The following is a 16439-nucleotide window of genomic DNA, read 5'->3' on the forward strand; positions in this document are numbered from 1 at the left end:
TGGTCTGGCAGTTAGACCACCCCCAGGTAGACTGAAGCCCCAGGTTTGTGAATTCCAGGACAGCTGCTCACCAGCCAGTGCCGTCAAACAGAGAAATGCACATATGACCGCATCATCCTGGAAGCGCCCGGCTATGCCTTGGAACTTGCTCAGCCCCCCTGGTGGCTTGCTCGCCTAGGCACCAGAATCCTCACAGAAACAGTTGTGTTGCATCTAAAAAAATGTCTTGAGCAATTTTATATTCCAGACACAACATGGACACAGAAGGCAGAGCTAAGAATGGCCAAAGCCACACAGCTGAGCAGACTCATAGTCAATGCATGGCTGTAAATATCTATGGTGGCTTTTGATATTGTGCTACTAAGTTTTACTTCTTTGTCACTATAGCACTCAGCAAGTGCAGGTAAGGGGGAGCTCTGTGCTGAACCTGACCAGATTTCTTTTCCTGACTTCCACATTTCCTTCTCTGCCCATGGGACCATCCTGTGATGGAGCACATATTTCCTCAGCATCTGCTGCTAGCTTGCTCGCTAAATGTTATTGCTTCTTCCTCTCGGTGCTGCACAGGAAGCAGCTCTTTCTGTCTCTCTGACCCTGTGGTTCTACTCTCAGTTACTTCTGGAAGCTCTGTGTTCTCATACCAGCTGTGCTTGTGCTAGTGAGGGGACAGATGCTCTGTCCTCCTCTCCTGCTGACAAAACATAGGCTCTGAGGTTGATTCTCTAGCAAACAAACCAAGGCCACCCACCGGGATACTTCATCAACGCTCTTTCTCATTCCAGACAACTGGCCGTGGACAGTTTTACACTTGATCTCTAGTCATGCATGGGCTCTCTGTGTCCAGAGCAAACCTTTGCTGGTGTCACCAGGGGTTAAAAGAGGGGTGGGTTCTTCCAGAGTCCTGGGGCTGGGGAGGACTGCTCCTGTCATTTCGTGTTCTCTGTGTGGCCCAAGGAGGGGAGCATGACAAAGGGGGAACAAAATAGGCGACATGGGCCTCATCGACTCTAGGCCTTAGACATGTTAGCTCTTGGTTTATCTTTCTGAGTCTCTTTTTGTCTCTCTCTCTCTTTAGATAAACCACTCTATGGAGGTAAAACTGACATACAACACACTGCACACACGAAAGTATGTTCTTTCATACCTTTCTGCATACGTAAACATGACAAGACCCTCATCACAGTCAAGCTAATGAGTATGGCCCCCCTCAGCAGGTCCCTTGGCTCCTATGCAGTTTCCCTCTCTGGTCTGGCCACCCCTGATCTGCTTTCTGTCACTGCAGGTTAGTTTTCAGTTTTAGAATTTTATAAAAATAAAATCAGACAGTATGTAGTTTAAAGAAAAAGCAATTTAGCCTGATCTGTGGTGGCGCAGTGGGATAAAGCGTCAACCTGGAACACTGAGGTTGCTGGTTCGAAACCTTGGGCTTGCCCAGTCAAGGCACATATGGGAGTTGATGCTTCCTGCTCCTCCCCTCTCTCTCTCTCTCTCTCCCCCCTCTAGAAATCAATAAATAAATAAAAATTAAAAAAAAAAAGAAAAAGCAATTTATTGAGACACAATTTACTTATAATAATTTCACTTTTTTTTATTAAGTGAGAGGCGGGGAGGCAAAAAGACAGACTCCCACACATGCCCCAACCAGAATCCACCCAGCAAGCTCCTTACAGGGCAATACTCCACCCATTTGGGGCTGCTGCTCTGTTGTTCAGTAATAGAGCTATTTTAGAGCTTAAGGCAAGGCCATGGAGCCATCCTCAGTGCCCAAGGCCAACTTGCTCAAACCATTTGAGCCATGGCTGTAGGAGAAGAAGAGGGGAGGGGGAGGGGTAGAGAAGCAGATGGTTGCTTCTCCTCTGTGCCCTGACCAGGAATTGAATCCTGGGCCGATGTTCTACTGCTGAGCCAACTGGCCAGGGCCAATTTCACTTATTTTAAGTGTATTATCTCTCTCTCTCTCTCTCTCTCTCTCTCTATATATATATATATATATAGAGAGAGAGAGAGAGAGAGAAAGAGAGAGAAAGATTTATGGAAAGGAATTGGCTCATGTAATTATGGGGGCTGACAAGTCTGAAATGCACAGGGTGGCCAGCAGGCTGGAAACTCAGGCAGAGGTTGATGTTACAATCTCAAGGCAGAAGTTCTCCTCCTGGGAAACCTCTGTGTTTCCTCTTAGGGCCTTTCAGCTGATTTCATAAAGCCTACCCACAGTATCACAGGTAATCCCCTCTACTTTAAGTCAGTGATTGGAGATGTTAACCACATGTGCCAAATACCTTCCCAGCAGCACCTAGATTAGTTCTTGATTAAATAAATAGGAAGTACAGCCCAACCAAATTGAAATCTAATACTGACCATCATGCTCAACAGTTTTAGTCTGTTTATTTGCTAACGTCTCACCACCATCACTGCAGCCTTATTTTAGAGCAGTTGCATCATCCCAAGGTCTGAAACCTTTCCTCCTTGGATTTAGCATTTCATGTATATTTTTTGCCACCAGGGCCCCCTGAAGTATCTTTAGTCTAATTCTTCAGATCTTCTATTCTAACGAAGTTTCACAAGGCTTTTTCATAACTACCTACTGATTATCTCTTATTTATCAATATATTAGAATTGAAAAAAGTCACTGTCTAACATGGGCTGCATGCATCCTTGATTCACATTCAAGAGCACTGGCTTTTACTGATAAGTACCAGTTCGGTTCTGTGCTGGGTACCTTCACAGAAGTCATCCTATTCGGTTATTACCGCACCCCACGAGCTAAGTGGGAACTGGCCCATTTTGCAGAACAGAGAATGGAGTCTTAGAGAGGCCAAGAGCTGACATGATCCATCAATAGACAAAACTGAAATTTGAAAGGGGTGCTTCTGATTTGCAGGCCTTCCACGGCCACCAGCGGCCCATTTGAGACAGCACCTCTTCTGTGTTGTTTAGATATCCCAATACAGCATCCTGTGCACGTGCCTAACCCTTTCGGATGCAGAAACACCTTGTGAAGTTCCTGAGTGCAGAAAGCTTAGCTGGGATGTGAGAATCAACAGGCATTCCCACACACTTGGGAAAGGACATCACAAAAGGATAGTTTTATTTCTTAAAATTGTCTAAGTCCTTGGTTTTTAGAAAACTAACTTAGAGCATATTGGGGAAAGTGTCCTTCCCAGATGTATTCCCTCTAGGCTTTCTGTCACCAGCACAGTCCTCTGCTGGGCAGAAGGAGCCCAGTTCTTACATGAGGAACCTGGGGCACTTTGCCTGAGGCTTGTGTCTCCTTTGCTCCTTTCCCCTCCTCCAGCTGCTGCCTCTGCCACAGGCTCCTTCTCCTCCGCCATGCTGATGAATGTCAAGGTGATGTGCTTTGGTCTGCTGTCATCTTGCAGGAATGGCTGCCATTAATCATGTTGCCTGTATTCTCACAGAGGGACAGTCCTGTCTCCACTCCCCACACCAAAATAAGTCCTGCAGGACAGAATCTGGGTTTTGCCTGCTGTTTCTCTTTAACTTCTCCTACCAGTGCCTAAGACCTCTGAGAATTTACTTAACCGAACTTCTTATTTCCTTCCATGCCAATATACAGTGCCACTCTAAAAAATTCTTCTGTTCTTTGTTTCAAGACCAAATGCATTGTGTATATTGCCTATTTGAAAGTTGCTAAGAGTAGATTTTAAAAAATCACACAAAAAATTTTGTAACTATGTACGGTGACGATTATTACTAGCCTAATTGTGATGATCACTTTCTCAGTATAAACACATATTGAACCATTATATCAGAGGGCGGGAACCTTTTTGGCTAAGAGAGCCAGGAACGCCACATATTTTAAAATGTAATTTCGTGAGAGCAATACAATGATCTGTGTATGTTATGCATTATCCAATAAAAATTTGGTGTTGTCCCAGAGGATAGCTGTGATTGGCTCCAGCCACCCACAACCATGAACATGAGTGGTAGGAAATGAATGGATTGTAATACATGAGAATGTTTTATATTTTTAACGTTATTATTTTTTTTATTAAAGATTTGTCTGCGAGCCAGATGCAGCCATCAAAAGAGCCACATCTGGCTTGTGAGCCATAGGTTCCCGACCCCTGCATTATACTGTACACTTGAAACTAATATACTTGTTCATGTAAATGTTACCTGTCAATTATACCTCAATAAAAAAAAGATCAGATATAGACCCCATTCCCTCTTTTTTATCTCTTCTTTCACTCTCTGACATTCTTACTTAACAGAAAAAAATAAAAAGCAATACAACAAAAATGTCAAACTACTAAGAAGGAAAGAGTACGTAACTGGAATGGAGACTATATGTTGTACAAATTACCAGAGACTCACAAACTTGGGGCCTGTTTCTGCTACAATGTAGTCAGTGTGGAAGAGAAATCTAACCAGACACCTGAGCATTTCTCCCTGGCTTCCAGGCACACCACCTTCCCCACCACCAATATGCCAACTCCACTCACCCTGAAGAAGGGCTAGTTTTTAGAAGGCTTTGTATATGAGACAAGATTATATTCTGGTATCCTTGCAAAGCCAGGGTAAGTGTCCCAGAAGACCTGGCTTGCTTTCCGTTCTCACCTCTTGAATATCCGGTGAACTCAGGGAAATGATGGATTTGGGGACCCCAGCCCATACAGACATAAGGACCATGAAACCCAGGACCAGTGGTTATGCCTTAAGAATCTGTATGTCTGGATTTTTCAGGAAAACCCCAGTTGCAGATACTTTTATGCTTCTCAAGTCACAGGTTCTGATTTTTGGCTTACAAATACGATCACCTTGGTTATTAGAGACCCTGTGCAACATGAAGTCATTTTGGTAACTGACTTTTTTTGTGGAGGATGGCATCCAATATGACTTTGAGTTCTACCAAACTATCCTAAATGAGTCATATTATTGCATTGATACAGTGTAGTTGCCAGGTGGTTCTGCTAATAATTAGAAACACATTTCTCTATTTCCTAGAACCAAGGAAAGGAAAACATCACCAGGAAAATGTTACATGTGGGGACAATTATTCAATAGGTTCTTGGCTGAAGTATGTGGATATGAACATAATTCAGAGGCAAAAGTGAAATTCTGGAATAATACATGGAGGCTTCTTTTATTGATGTTGAATTACAGAACACAGGAATTACCCTTCAGCCAAGTCCTGATTATTCAAGAAATGTTGACCGAATTTGTAGATTACCAAAACTTTTTTTCCCCTTTCTCATTGCCATACACCAGTGTCTCTCAAATTTGAGTAACGTATTTAGAAAAAACAAAACAAAAAAACCTTAAAAGGCCACAGTGTTTCATAAATTATTTAAAATTTATATTAAAATTGTATTAAAAGTTGCACAGATCTAAAATATAAGATTGAATTCTTATGCTTTTATGTATGCTTGCTTTTAATAAAAATAATCATGAAGTAAAATCAACCAAAATCACAAAGCCAATAAATTGAATATTAACATTAATTTATCGTGATGGGTGAGATGGCTTTACTGAAACATGGGACAGACAATCTTTATTTTTAACATATAATTTTATTTTTAATACTATTAAAGTAATATGAAAAATTAAGAACAATTATTCTATTTGGCTTTTAAATACTTTAAGTTTATTAGGGTAACATTGGTTTATAAGTTTTAGGTCTTTCTTTTTTTTTTTTTTTAGAGAGACAGAGAGGAGAAGGGAGAAAGAGATAGAGAAGCATTCATTTATTGTTCCACTTAGTTGTGCTTCCCGTATGTGCCTTGGCCCAGTATCAAACCCACAACCTTGGTGTTTCGAGATGGTGCTCTTATTGACTGAGCTACCTTCAAGGAAGGTATTTCTTTATAATATGACCAAAGCCTAGTCTCTTTCCATGTGACCAGAAGCAGACCAGAACCAAATATTAGAGATCAGTGTGAGAAATGGACAACTCTCAACTTCTCTGTCAGGGATTGATGAACCTCGGCTTGAAGAACTTTACTTTTATGCAGGTAGAATAGATTTTCTTTCCCCATTCCTGGGCTCCAAGATCTGCTGGAGCAAGGAGACAGTATGAGACCAAAATAGGTCAGATAGCCTCTTATTGGTTAAAGTTGTCACTAGAGGGGCCTCAGCATGACTTGTGGAAAGAATATAAAAACCTTTTGACCTCCTTTCATTGGTTTCTTGTGGACCTGGTTATTCAAGGATTGTCTATAATACGACATCTCTAGAAATGCCTGCCTCCTGCACAAACCTGGCTCTAGCATGGAAGACACATGCCTTTTCCAGAATTGCACGTTGGACTTGGAATGGCGGGAACCCACCTATTGAGGATCCTTCCACCGTAAGTAGATCCACGTGGAGGAGCAGCCAGCTCATGTACTGGGATGTAAATGGTTGGTCCACACCCAGCACTTACATCCCATGCGTGTTTCACAAACACGGGCTCATTAATAGTCCTCCTTTCAGGGATGGGGGAAGATGTTTTAAAGGAAGAGTGATGGGTGGCTTTCTGGATAAACACATTAATTTTTCCAAGGCTAAGGAGAAAGAAACAAAAATGTGTAGACCTAGCACTGACTGGGCCTGCCACTTTACATTTATTATGTTATTTAAACCTCATAACAATCTTGGAAGGAAAAAATCTTGCTGTAAAGGTCTACTTATTGCCACTTTTTTTTAAAGAGAGGGAGGTTGCAACCCCTAAAGGTAATGTTTGATATAGTAAAGGGTGAAGGTGGCATTTAAACTTAGGTCTGCTAGCTTCTGATGCTCACACTCTTTCTGCTATTCAGCTGTGTCTAGAATAGAAGTTTAACATGCTCACTGTATCAGTCATTATCATTATTGTTGTTAACAATAATATGCTGTTGATATTTAATGGCCATAAGATTTTTAATTGATGTAGTCACAATCTTTGAGGCACGTCGAGTTCTATGCACTATTCTTTTCCTGCTCAGAAATAGAAAATATTTGGACTTGATAAAGTTCTTCTAGTTTCATTCCTGCCTTAAAAGCAATTTTTCATGGATTCAAACTCCTGGACTTACAAAAATCTGGAATTGAAAACAATGCTTGTTTTGTCCTCAAAAGTCATATTTATGACACACCAGATGTTCTGGTCTATGATACAAAACTTCTTCTTAGCTTTTAAAGGAAGAAAATGTAGACTGATGATTGGGACACAGCCTTCTCTCTCTTTTTTTATTGCTACATAGAAAGAACTGGCTTCTCTTGGGTATACCACTCCCAAGTACTCAGAGTGCTAGAGCACTCCTTCCTAAGCACAAGGCTGGTTGTCCTACCCTCCTTTTTACTGTTGATTCAAAGGATATCCATGGGAAAATAATGTTCCTTCCCATTACTGTTCACTCTTTTATCTCCCCCAAACAGATGAGCCCTGTGCCCTGACTGCTTCCCTTCATAGCACCTATCTGAGAAGCAGCAGGACTTGTGAGAGGAAGATGCTAACTGACTACCAGGCAGGACCCGGACCTGTAGTTCTGCTCCTTCAATGACAATGAACCAGAGAGGACTGAGTCTCAATGCTCATTTGATCCTTGTCCTGGCAAGCGGGAGAGCTGGCATACAAACCTGAGACTGTGGGACGTGAAAGTCCATGCTGAAGCTGTGTCTGTGGTTGAGTTTCTTAAGCCTCTATCATGTGTAGGCATTTTACATATTCATTGAATTATTGATTTTTTACTGAGTGCCTACACTGTGTTAAGCACTTTGTGGGTGCTGAGAATAGAGCAGTGAAGTAAACAGATCAAAACCAAAAATTCAGTACTGATGAAGCACACATTCTTAAAATATACATATACACATTCTTAAAAATACATGTTTTTATTTAATCATAATAACAATAATACATATATATATAAGTGTGTGCATATATCTATATTACTGTGTACATTCTTAGTTATGAAACCCTGGATAAGTCACTGCATTCTTCTCAAGTACAAAACAAGGACAATTACAACTATATGTGTGTGTGTGTTTGTGTAAATGATATACATGTATATATGCATATACCTACATATTTATGTATAGTTATTCTTGTTTTGCATTTAAGAAGATTAATACTTAATGCAGTGATTTATTCAAGATTATATAACCTAGGATAATAGCATTTCAATTGAATTTAGTTCTCCAAATCCTAGCCCCTTCCTTTTTATCATACTGTCTTCTATGGATATAATTTATGGAAAATTGAATTTTACTTTCAGAGTGAGATTGGCTTTAGGAGAATCCTCCCAAATTGCTGGTGATATGACAACTGATATCCAACATATTTCCAAGAGTCAAGCCATGAGCCCCTTTTTGTGTATAATTTATTGTAACAAGTTCCAATTGGACAATTACTTTTAGTAGTTGTTTGGGGAATTACTGTGTCTCATTATTTGTATTGGTGGGAGCCAATAGAGAAAGTGAAGAATGTAGTCATTGAGCTCGGCCACGAGAGCTGTTGGTTATCAAAGGCAGTCCACCAGGTCAAAAGGAGAATGGTGGTAGAATGAAGGAGTTTATATAGCAGTCATAAGTGTATTCTTGAGCTACTGTGTTACAAAGCAGAGGATATGAAGACATCAGATTAAAATGCTGTCATAAGAACTTTTTCATCAATTCCCACTCAAAAACACTCTAAAGAAAATAGGGAAATAAGAAAGAGAAGCACGAATTTCATCTATAAGGAAGCTAGAAAAATTGCTTACCCCAAATCACAGTTTATAAGAAGGGATCACAGTGTCAGGGTAAGCCAAGCAGGAATGTGTGGAGACTGAGAAAAGTTGCTTCAGCTGCTAATAACAGACAAAACTGGTAGGATAAAATACAGCTACCTAAGGATCAAAACCAACAGTCTCTCACTGAAACAATTAGAGCAAACATGTAGTCTGATTATAGACGTATCTCTGGACCCCATTTGTCATAGACATGAAGCACAATAGGCAAGACTGATGGAGGTGTTCCCCAAACAAGCCATGTATATAAAAACCAGTTGCTTCAGTTGCTGAGGATGAGTAGTATGCATGTAAGCAATGGCATAAATGTTGATTTAGTTTACCCATAAAGAAGTCAAAGTGAAAAGACATCTCTCTCTCTCTCTCTCTTTCTTCTGTATGTGTGCACATGTGTACACACATCTGAAATAAGAACTCTTGCTAACTTGGTACATGGTCCTAAGCTCCTCTTTCAAACATCTAGCATATAGCTGATCTTGCAAAATCTTACCTCAATCAGAGATGAGTATCAAAGAGTTATCAAAATGTAATTTATATCCACATACCATGGGGAAAAAAAGAAAATAAAACACAAAGTATAGGTGAAAAAATCAGGGGGAAAAAAAAGATTTTGATGGAACTGATGGTAATTCTGATTAAACTCATAATAATAATAATAATAAAATAATACAAAGTAATTTTACTATAAAACAATAATTCATAGAAGACATACAAGAGTTCAATGAAAATAGACAACACAATAAAAAGCAATAGGATATAAGCTAGCGCAGCTTAGGAAAAGTTAAAGAAAAAATTAAAACCTTCTGTGAGATTGTGAGATGAAGGCCGCATTAGGAGGAATATAGAGGAGGACAAGAGGAAGAAAGCAACCACACAAGGTCACAAAGAGTCAAGAGCAGCTGGAGAGAATGTAACAGACATGAATGATGGACACCAGAGATGCAGCATATGGTGTCCTTAGCAAATGAGCCAAAATGAGGAAACAGAGAATGTCTTTTAATGTTATAATTAAAGAAAAGCTTCCAGAAATAAAAGATTTGAATTTATACATTGAGAGGGAACACTGCATTCCAGGGGAGAAAAATCACAGAGAACAATCATGGCTAAGACAAGTTCTTGGCCTTCAAATATAAAGAAAGACTCTTTTATGCAGGCAGACAAAAATAGCAAGGGTGACCCACTGCCAGTTTACATCTGTTTTCCAGGCATAATTATTTATTGTGCCTCCTTTCACTCTCAAAAGTGTCATGACAAACAACAAATTATAGGGTTTCCTTGTTTATGTGTGGGGAATAAAAGAGGAAAATGAGAGAGGCATGGCTTCAGACATCATCAAGGTAACATTCAATATTAGAAAGTAGCTAAAAAACAAAAATCGTAAAATCCTCCTAAGAAGTCCTCAAAGAAAGAAGTAAAATGCAAGAAATTTTATACCCAACCAAACAGCCCTTCAAATAAAACTAGAACAATCATTTTTGAAATACATGAACCAAAGAGTACAATTCTCTGAGTCCTTCTTGAAAAAAACTGCTGGAAACAATCTTCAGCTAATTAAGAAAAAGGAAGAACTGTAATGTTTGTGCCTCAAATTAAAATCATCATAGCTTTCCACTTGATACAATATGGTCTTATCTTTATTTCCTACTTTAATATTATCAGAAAATCCAATTGTTTAAGTTGCAAACTGGGAGTTACCTTGGCCACCCATCTCCCTCATTTTCACACCTAATCAGTCAATAAATCCTGTCAAACTACAGAGCTTTCTCTCAAATTTTGCCTCTACTTTCCATCTCTATTGCCAATCCTTAATTCAGGTATGAACCACACATACCTCTCTCTTGTCTGGAGAATTGTAATGGTTTCCTAATTGCAAGAGTAATTTAAAAACATTTATCAAATGGCATGGCACAGGCACTAGCCAATCAGAATGAATACCAGTCATAGACACAGCATACTGTGCTTATCAGCTGTCTTTTATCCCTTGCCTTCCTTCAGTCAGTAATCCACATTGTAGCTACTGTGATTTTTCCAGAATAAAGTTGATTGTGTTACTCCTTGACTTTTAAATCCCTTTAATTGTTTTCCATTTCTTACAGCACAGTGCTACAGATGAAGTCAACCCTTTGGCATGATGATTAAGGTCTTTGAGAAGCCAGTCTCCACCTAATTCTAAAGTTTCGAAATCTCATCACTCTCTCACATTCAGAGCCCTACAGTCACTCTGATCTTCTTCCAGTTTGGTAAACACACCATAAGCTCTTTGAAAGTCAAGTGCATGGTCAATAAGTCAAGTGTTGTATCTGGACTAGGAATAGAATGTACATTTTCCTGAAAGGCCCCAATTCTGGTTCTGGAATTACATCTAAGCATTATGAAAATCCACATGAAATAAGTTCCAAGGCTGAGAGGCAAAGCAACGTACCCTACCGGCCACCAGGCAGAGGTCTCTTCTTTCTTACTTCCCTTCCATTTTGAGTTTTCTGTTTTTTAAACAACCAGTCACTTAACATTATAAACACTTCATTTTGGGGGGAGACTAGTTGACTAATGAGTGGTTTCTCAAAATGATGCTATTTCCTATCATTTGTGACAAACCAGCTACCTCTCCCACATGACAAGGCAGAGCTGCCCTTAGAAATCAGAATTCAGTCTGTTAATCACTCATTCAACAAGTATTTGTTGGGTTCAGCACTGAGTTCAGTGTTCCACAAGCAGTACTGAGACAGAAAGAGTCACTGTTCTTATAAGCCTTTAATCCAAAGGGGACAACAAATTCAAGAACACAGAAAGAGTTCAGTTAAAGAGAGTAAGTGGGAAACCTGTGTGGTCAGAGGTCAGCAAAGGCCTCCTTGAGTAGATGACACTTAAACTGAGGCCTGAAAGATGAGGGGGCACCAGTCATGCAAAGATCCAGGGGCAGTACAGCATGGGAAGAGAGCTAGTCTTCACAAAAAAGCAAAACTACAGCGGCGTTCTCAGATCAATGCCTAGAAATAGCATCTCACCTGTTTATGCAAGGAGCACAATCTATGTGTGAAGATATCTGTACCTTTGTGGAGAGAAAGGAGATAATCCAATTACAAGTATGCTTGTGAATAGTTTTTTTGAAATTCATGTGTAGGATCACATTTTCCTAAGTGTGCTTTGAGAATTGCCTTTGCACGTCTTTGATTATGATGGCCTTTCTATCTGCAGTGCTCATGACCATCACCTACTACAAAAGGACTACTATTCTATGAAGACCTGGTCCAGCCTTGTCTTCCCCATGCTAAATTTTCTGACAACTCTAACTCTTTGGAATCTCCACCTTCTCTGAGCTCCTACAGCCCTTCTATCTTTTTGTGTGAGTTATTTTTATGGGCTATTTCCTCCCAAGGACCATGTATCTTGCTCTCTTCCTATGATTTAAGAATACAAATCTTTGTGACCAGGTTCCAATTCTTCACCCAGTGCCAGAGGGGTCAATTATAACATTTGTTCACAAGCCTTTTTAAATCTAAGCCAACCCACCTCCCTCAATAATTCCATACAACAGAATCCCAACACAAGAAGTAGGATCATTTGAATTTTTATGAAGGAATCTGACCAATGGATAGATAGATAAATACATACAGAAGATGACCTAAAGTCACATATCCTCTCTCCTCCATGTGAGAACCTCAGAGTGCTCGGCATATAAGCAATAGCTATAGTAAGGTTTCTTCAACCAATGTTCAGGGACTAGCAGTTATGAGAAAGTCTCCAAACTTAAGAAAAAATCCCAGACTAAGTTTTTCCCACTTCAAAAAAAGAAAAAAGGCAAAGTTCCAACCATTTTTATAGTACAAAAATTTTATTTTTTGTTAGGATAATTTAAAGTTTAAAACTGAAGTAGGCATATTAATTTTACAAACAAGGTATTTTTTCATAAGTAGGACCATTAAAAACAGTAAACAAAAAAGCTGTCTTTACAAAAAGCTCTGTGCATAGCAACTTTATACTGTATATAACTGACAAAGCAAAATGAGAAAAATAAAACTATACAGTTTGAAAATGACACCTTACTGTACAAAAGGTAGGGAAGATAATGGTTTTAAACCATGCATATTAAAATGTGCAAAGAAAAACTGGGAAAAATACAATGCTATAACAAAAAAAAATGAGATAAATAATAAAGTAAATTGTCCCTTTAAATGAAAAATCTTACACAGCTCCTCTTACAAAGATAGGATAAAATTTGTAGTTACCTATAGAAATACTTGTCTTCCAAGTGGCATAAAAATAACCTGGGACCAGAATGATTCAACAGCAATGACTAAACAGGACAGAGTAGCTTTGTTTTAAATTTATTAGTACACTAAAAATAATCCTTACACACATTTGTACAATTAAATAGATCTGTTGCTGCCAAGGCTCTAGCCAAATAGTCAAGGATGTCTGGTATTTAGTTACACATTTTTTTGGTGTTAAGTTACCAACAAATTCTACAATCATTTTGAAGACAGTACTGCACTCATCTTCATGCAAGAGCAAAATTCACAGATTCTAAAAGCAACACTACTTAAAAAAAATTTTCCTTATATTGGGTTGGCTCAAATCCAGGTCTAAATGTGCTTGACTTTGTTCTGCTTTCACTTTTGGATGCGGTGTTTGTGTTCCACACACTCTCCCCCTCCCATCAGACTTTCACTAGGGAATGTTCTCTCGTGCATTTCCCTGTATTTTGTTACTTGAAGCCCTGACTATGAGAAACTGTCAGCAATTATAAGCATACCAGGTCTCCAAACCCTTGGATTCTCCTGTGCACAGAAATAATATTTGGGTCATATTGGGTAATTCCAGAATAGATGAAAAGCAAACAAGACCACTAGGTTGGATAGTTGTGTATCACTAGGGCAGAATTAACAGTCATCTAAAATTGGCTCAGATGCACTAGAGGTGTTTTTCCATGAGAACTGCATTAATTTCTTATGTTAGAACCCCAACCAAGAACCCCCAACTGGAGTCTGTGTATAGACTATATTGTGATGCCAATGAGTCAACAAGGAGAGCCCTGGCCTAGAAAAATGGCAGCCTATTGACAACCCAGATAAGCCTGGATGCATTCCCAGGCTCATGCAGGCTCTCAAGGCTTGGCCACTGTTAGCAAATCCTGCAGCGTTTCTCCCCTCAGAGCCACTCCCTGAACTACAGAGAGCCCCTGGGTAACTGAGCTGCTTGGAACACAGATGTCCCCATTCTCTGACCCTGCCAAGAATCTGTATTTCCATTTCTTTGAACCTCAGGAGAGGGATTTAGGGATTTTAACAATTACTCTTCCATACTCCATCCCATTCTTGCCTGGAAACTGTGGCTAGTTGGATACCTATTCTTTTCAAGAGAGTTTAATGCTACAAAAGGGAAAATCTACGGAGAGAAGAGACTTGACATTCTAAGGGTCTAAGAAAGAGTCATCTTCCTCAAACTCTGTTTCTGAAGTTCCATGGGGCTTCTACCTCAGTGCTGAACCAGGGAACCCAAGAAGAGGGAGCGTGTGGCTCTGTCAAGAATTCCAGAGGGAGTATCCAGTTTGGGGGAGTCACATGGCTTTGGCTTTTCTTTCAGGTGAGATCCTTCTTTCCCTGGGGTGCAAAGCAGGGGGCACACTAACACCTGGGGATGCTCTGCACTGCTCAGGGGAGAATGTTGAAAGTTAATAGAAGTTTAAAAAAAAAACCCTCACAGAAAATTAATGCCAAAAGAGATGTGTAGGTTATGTACGAAGCGGATGGATGGGGATGAATTGATGGGCTGGAGTATCTGTGTCTGTGCATGGATCTGCGCCTTTGTTTCTGTGTTGGGTTGTGCTATTAGAGTCTACATCAGGTACCTGTTCTTGCCCATTACTCAATAAAGTGATGAAAAAAAGAGGGAGGTGTAGGATAGAAGATAAGAATCTAGTAAGTAACTGTAGTAATAATCACACACCTTTAAAACTTGTTACTACATGTTTGCATCAATTTCATTTTACATCAGAAAGAGAACCTCCTCTCTTCCAAAAAGGTCTTAATTTCTACCTCTACTTACAATAAGTTACATGTTTATTTATTTAAATAATTGTAAAACATCTTAAATTTTCCCCCTTTTTAAAAAGAGATTAAACTATAAGCAAACACACATACAACAACATTTCATCATTCAATTCAGGTTTCGTTTTAAGAAAGTTTTCCATGCTGGTACCCTGTTTTGTTCAATTTTTTTTCTGCATAAACTAAATTGGTATCTGAAAGGCTTCATAGAAAATAGAAACTTTCAACTTTTCTTTTCCTACAAAGAAAAACAAATAGTATTCAAAATATTAAGCTTGAATTGTTTGCCAATTGTTTTTTTTTTAAATATTTTACAAACATAGGAAGGTGGTTCTTGTAATGTTCATAACAAAGAATTGCATTTCTGCTTTTAGCACTGACTATGTCAATGACATCTTTGTCCTTGTCCCCAAGAGGGTCAGTTTGTGTAGCCACCATCAGAGTTACATGAGAAAGGTGAGACCAGGTAAGACACAGCCCCTTGCATACCCAAATCTGTCTGTTCATCACGTTCGTCTTGGGGGCACCACTCTCCCCAAAGAGCTAATAGTGCTTTCTTCATTATTGGTCCATCAGAGTAAGTAGTTTTGTGCTATAAGAAAGCAGCTCTTTCTCTTCTTTACATTGGGGGCACGACAAGTCCTGTCATGGCTGCAAAGAAAGAGAGACACAGGAGTGAGACTAGAGAGATTTTTACATTAAAAGCTGTAACCCAGAGAGAGGGGCAGGTGATGGGATTGACAGAGTATGGTGCAGCCCAGGGAGCTGGTTCCCTCAGCTGCTGTGGGAAGCCATTCTCTCCAGGTTTGGTCTACCAGAAAGCCAACAGATGGGACTGAAGCCCTACTAATCACTGAAATACAAACAAAGCTGGTTGAAGTTTTGCTTGGGAAGTCAAAGTTAAGTTCTGTTTTGTTTTATACTAACGGTTGTCTACATGACGTGATGGACATAAACATGTAAACTAAATTGTACTCTATGCGCAATAGATTTTTCATTATTTGACTAAAATAATTTCTAGATTTTACCATTCCAAATCACTTTGTTGGAACAGGAAAGATGCTTCAGGTGCCGAGTCTACTGAGTTACTTACTAGGAATGATTTATAGCAAACCAGACTTTCTATCCATCTTAGGTTTCTACCTGTTTCTAGCTGAAAGTTAACAAGCTTTTTTTCTCTAACTATTTAGTTCATCTTCCTGGTGCTCACCGCTGCTGTTGAGGCTCAGTCACGAACAAACGCTGCCCCACTACAACAGAAGGCTTCACTCAGCTCCTAATGTGGAGTCACTCCGAGCTCCATGCTTCATCCCCTGTCCATGCGCAGCATCCAGGCTCTCTTCTACCTAGTCAGGAGGAAGTGGACAATGCCCGTCCCAGTGGCATCAGGCCCAAGGCTTCTCCTTGATATGGGGGATACAGCAGCGACAGCACAGTATAGAAAAGTCACACTGGAAATGCACTTCTCTGGTCTTGGCTTTCAGGTGATAAACCCATAGAATCTTCACATTCTTGGAAGCTGGCAGAATAGTTTTCTTACATCAAAATTTTAAGCCATAGCTAAGATTTGACCCTTTAGTTGAATTGTCTGTATATCATCCAGGGCTTATCAGTTAGCACACAGCATTTTGTTAAGTGGTGCTTACTAAGCTTCTAAGCAAATGGACAAAATTCCTCCTGCTTT

The 16439-nt window shown here is 39.6% G+C and overlaps 1 protein-coding gene across 1 annotated transcript in view; it reads right to left on the bottom strand.

Moving 5' to 3' along the window:
- Window positions 1-12587: 12587 nt before the first annotated feature.
- EBF2 (EBF transcription factor 2) overlaps window positions 12588-16439 on the bottom strand; it is a 218270-nt gene continuing 214418 nt past the window's right edge. The window contains exon 16 of the mRNA XM_066352054.1: window positions 12588-15406. Within this exon, the coding sequence (XP_066208151.1) occupies window positions 15375-15406 (32 nt within the window). The 3' untranslated portion in view covers window positions 12588-15374. The remainder of the gene's footprint in view (window positions 15407-16439) is intronic.

The sequence above is a fragment of the Saccopteryx leptura genome, chromosome 1 (assembly GCF_036850995.1).
Source record: "Saccopteryx leptura isolate mSacLep1 chromosome 1, mSacLep1_pri_phased_curated, whole genome shotgun sequence".
Classification (NCBI taxonomy): domain Eukaryota; kingdom Metazoa; phylum Chordata; class Mammalia; order Chiroptera; family Emballonuridae; genus Saccopteryx; species Saccopteryx leptura.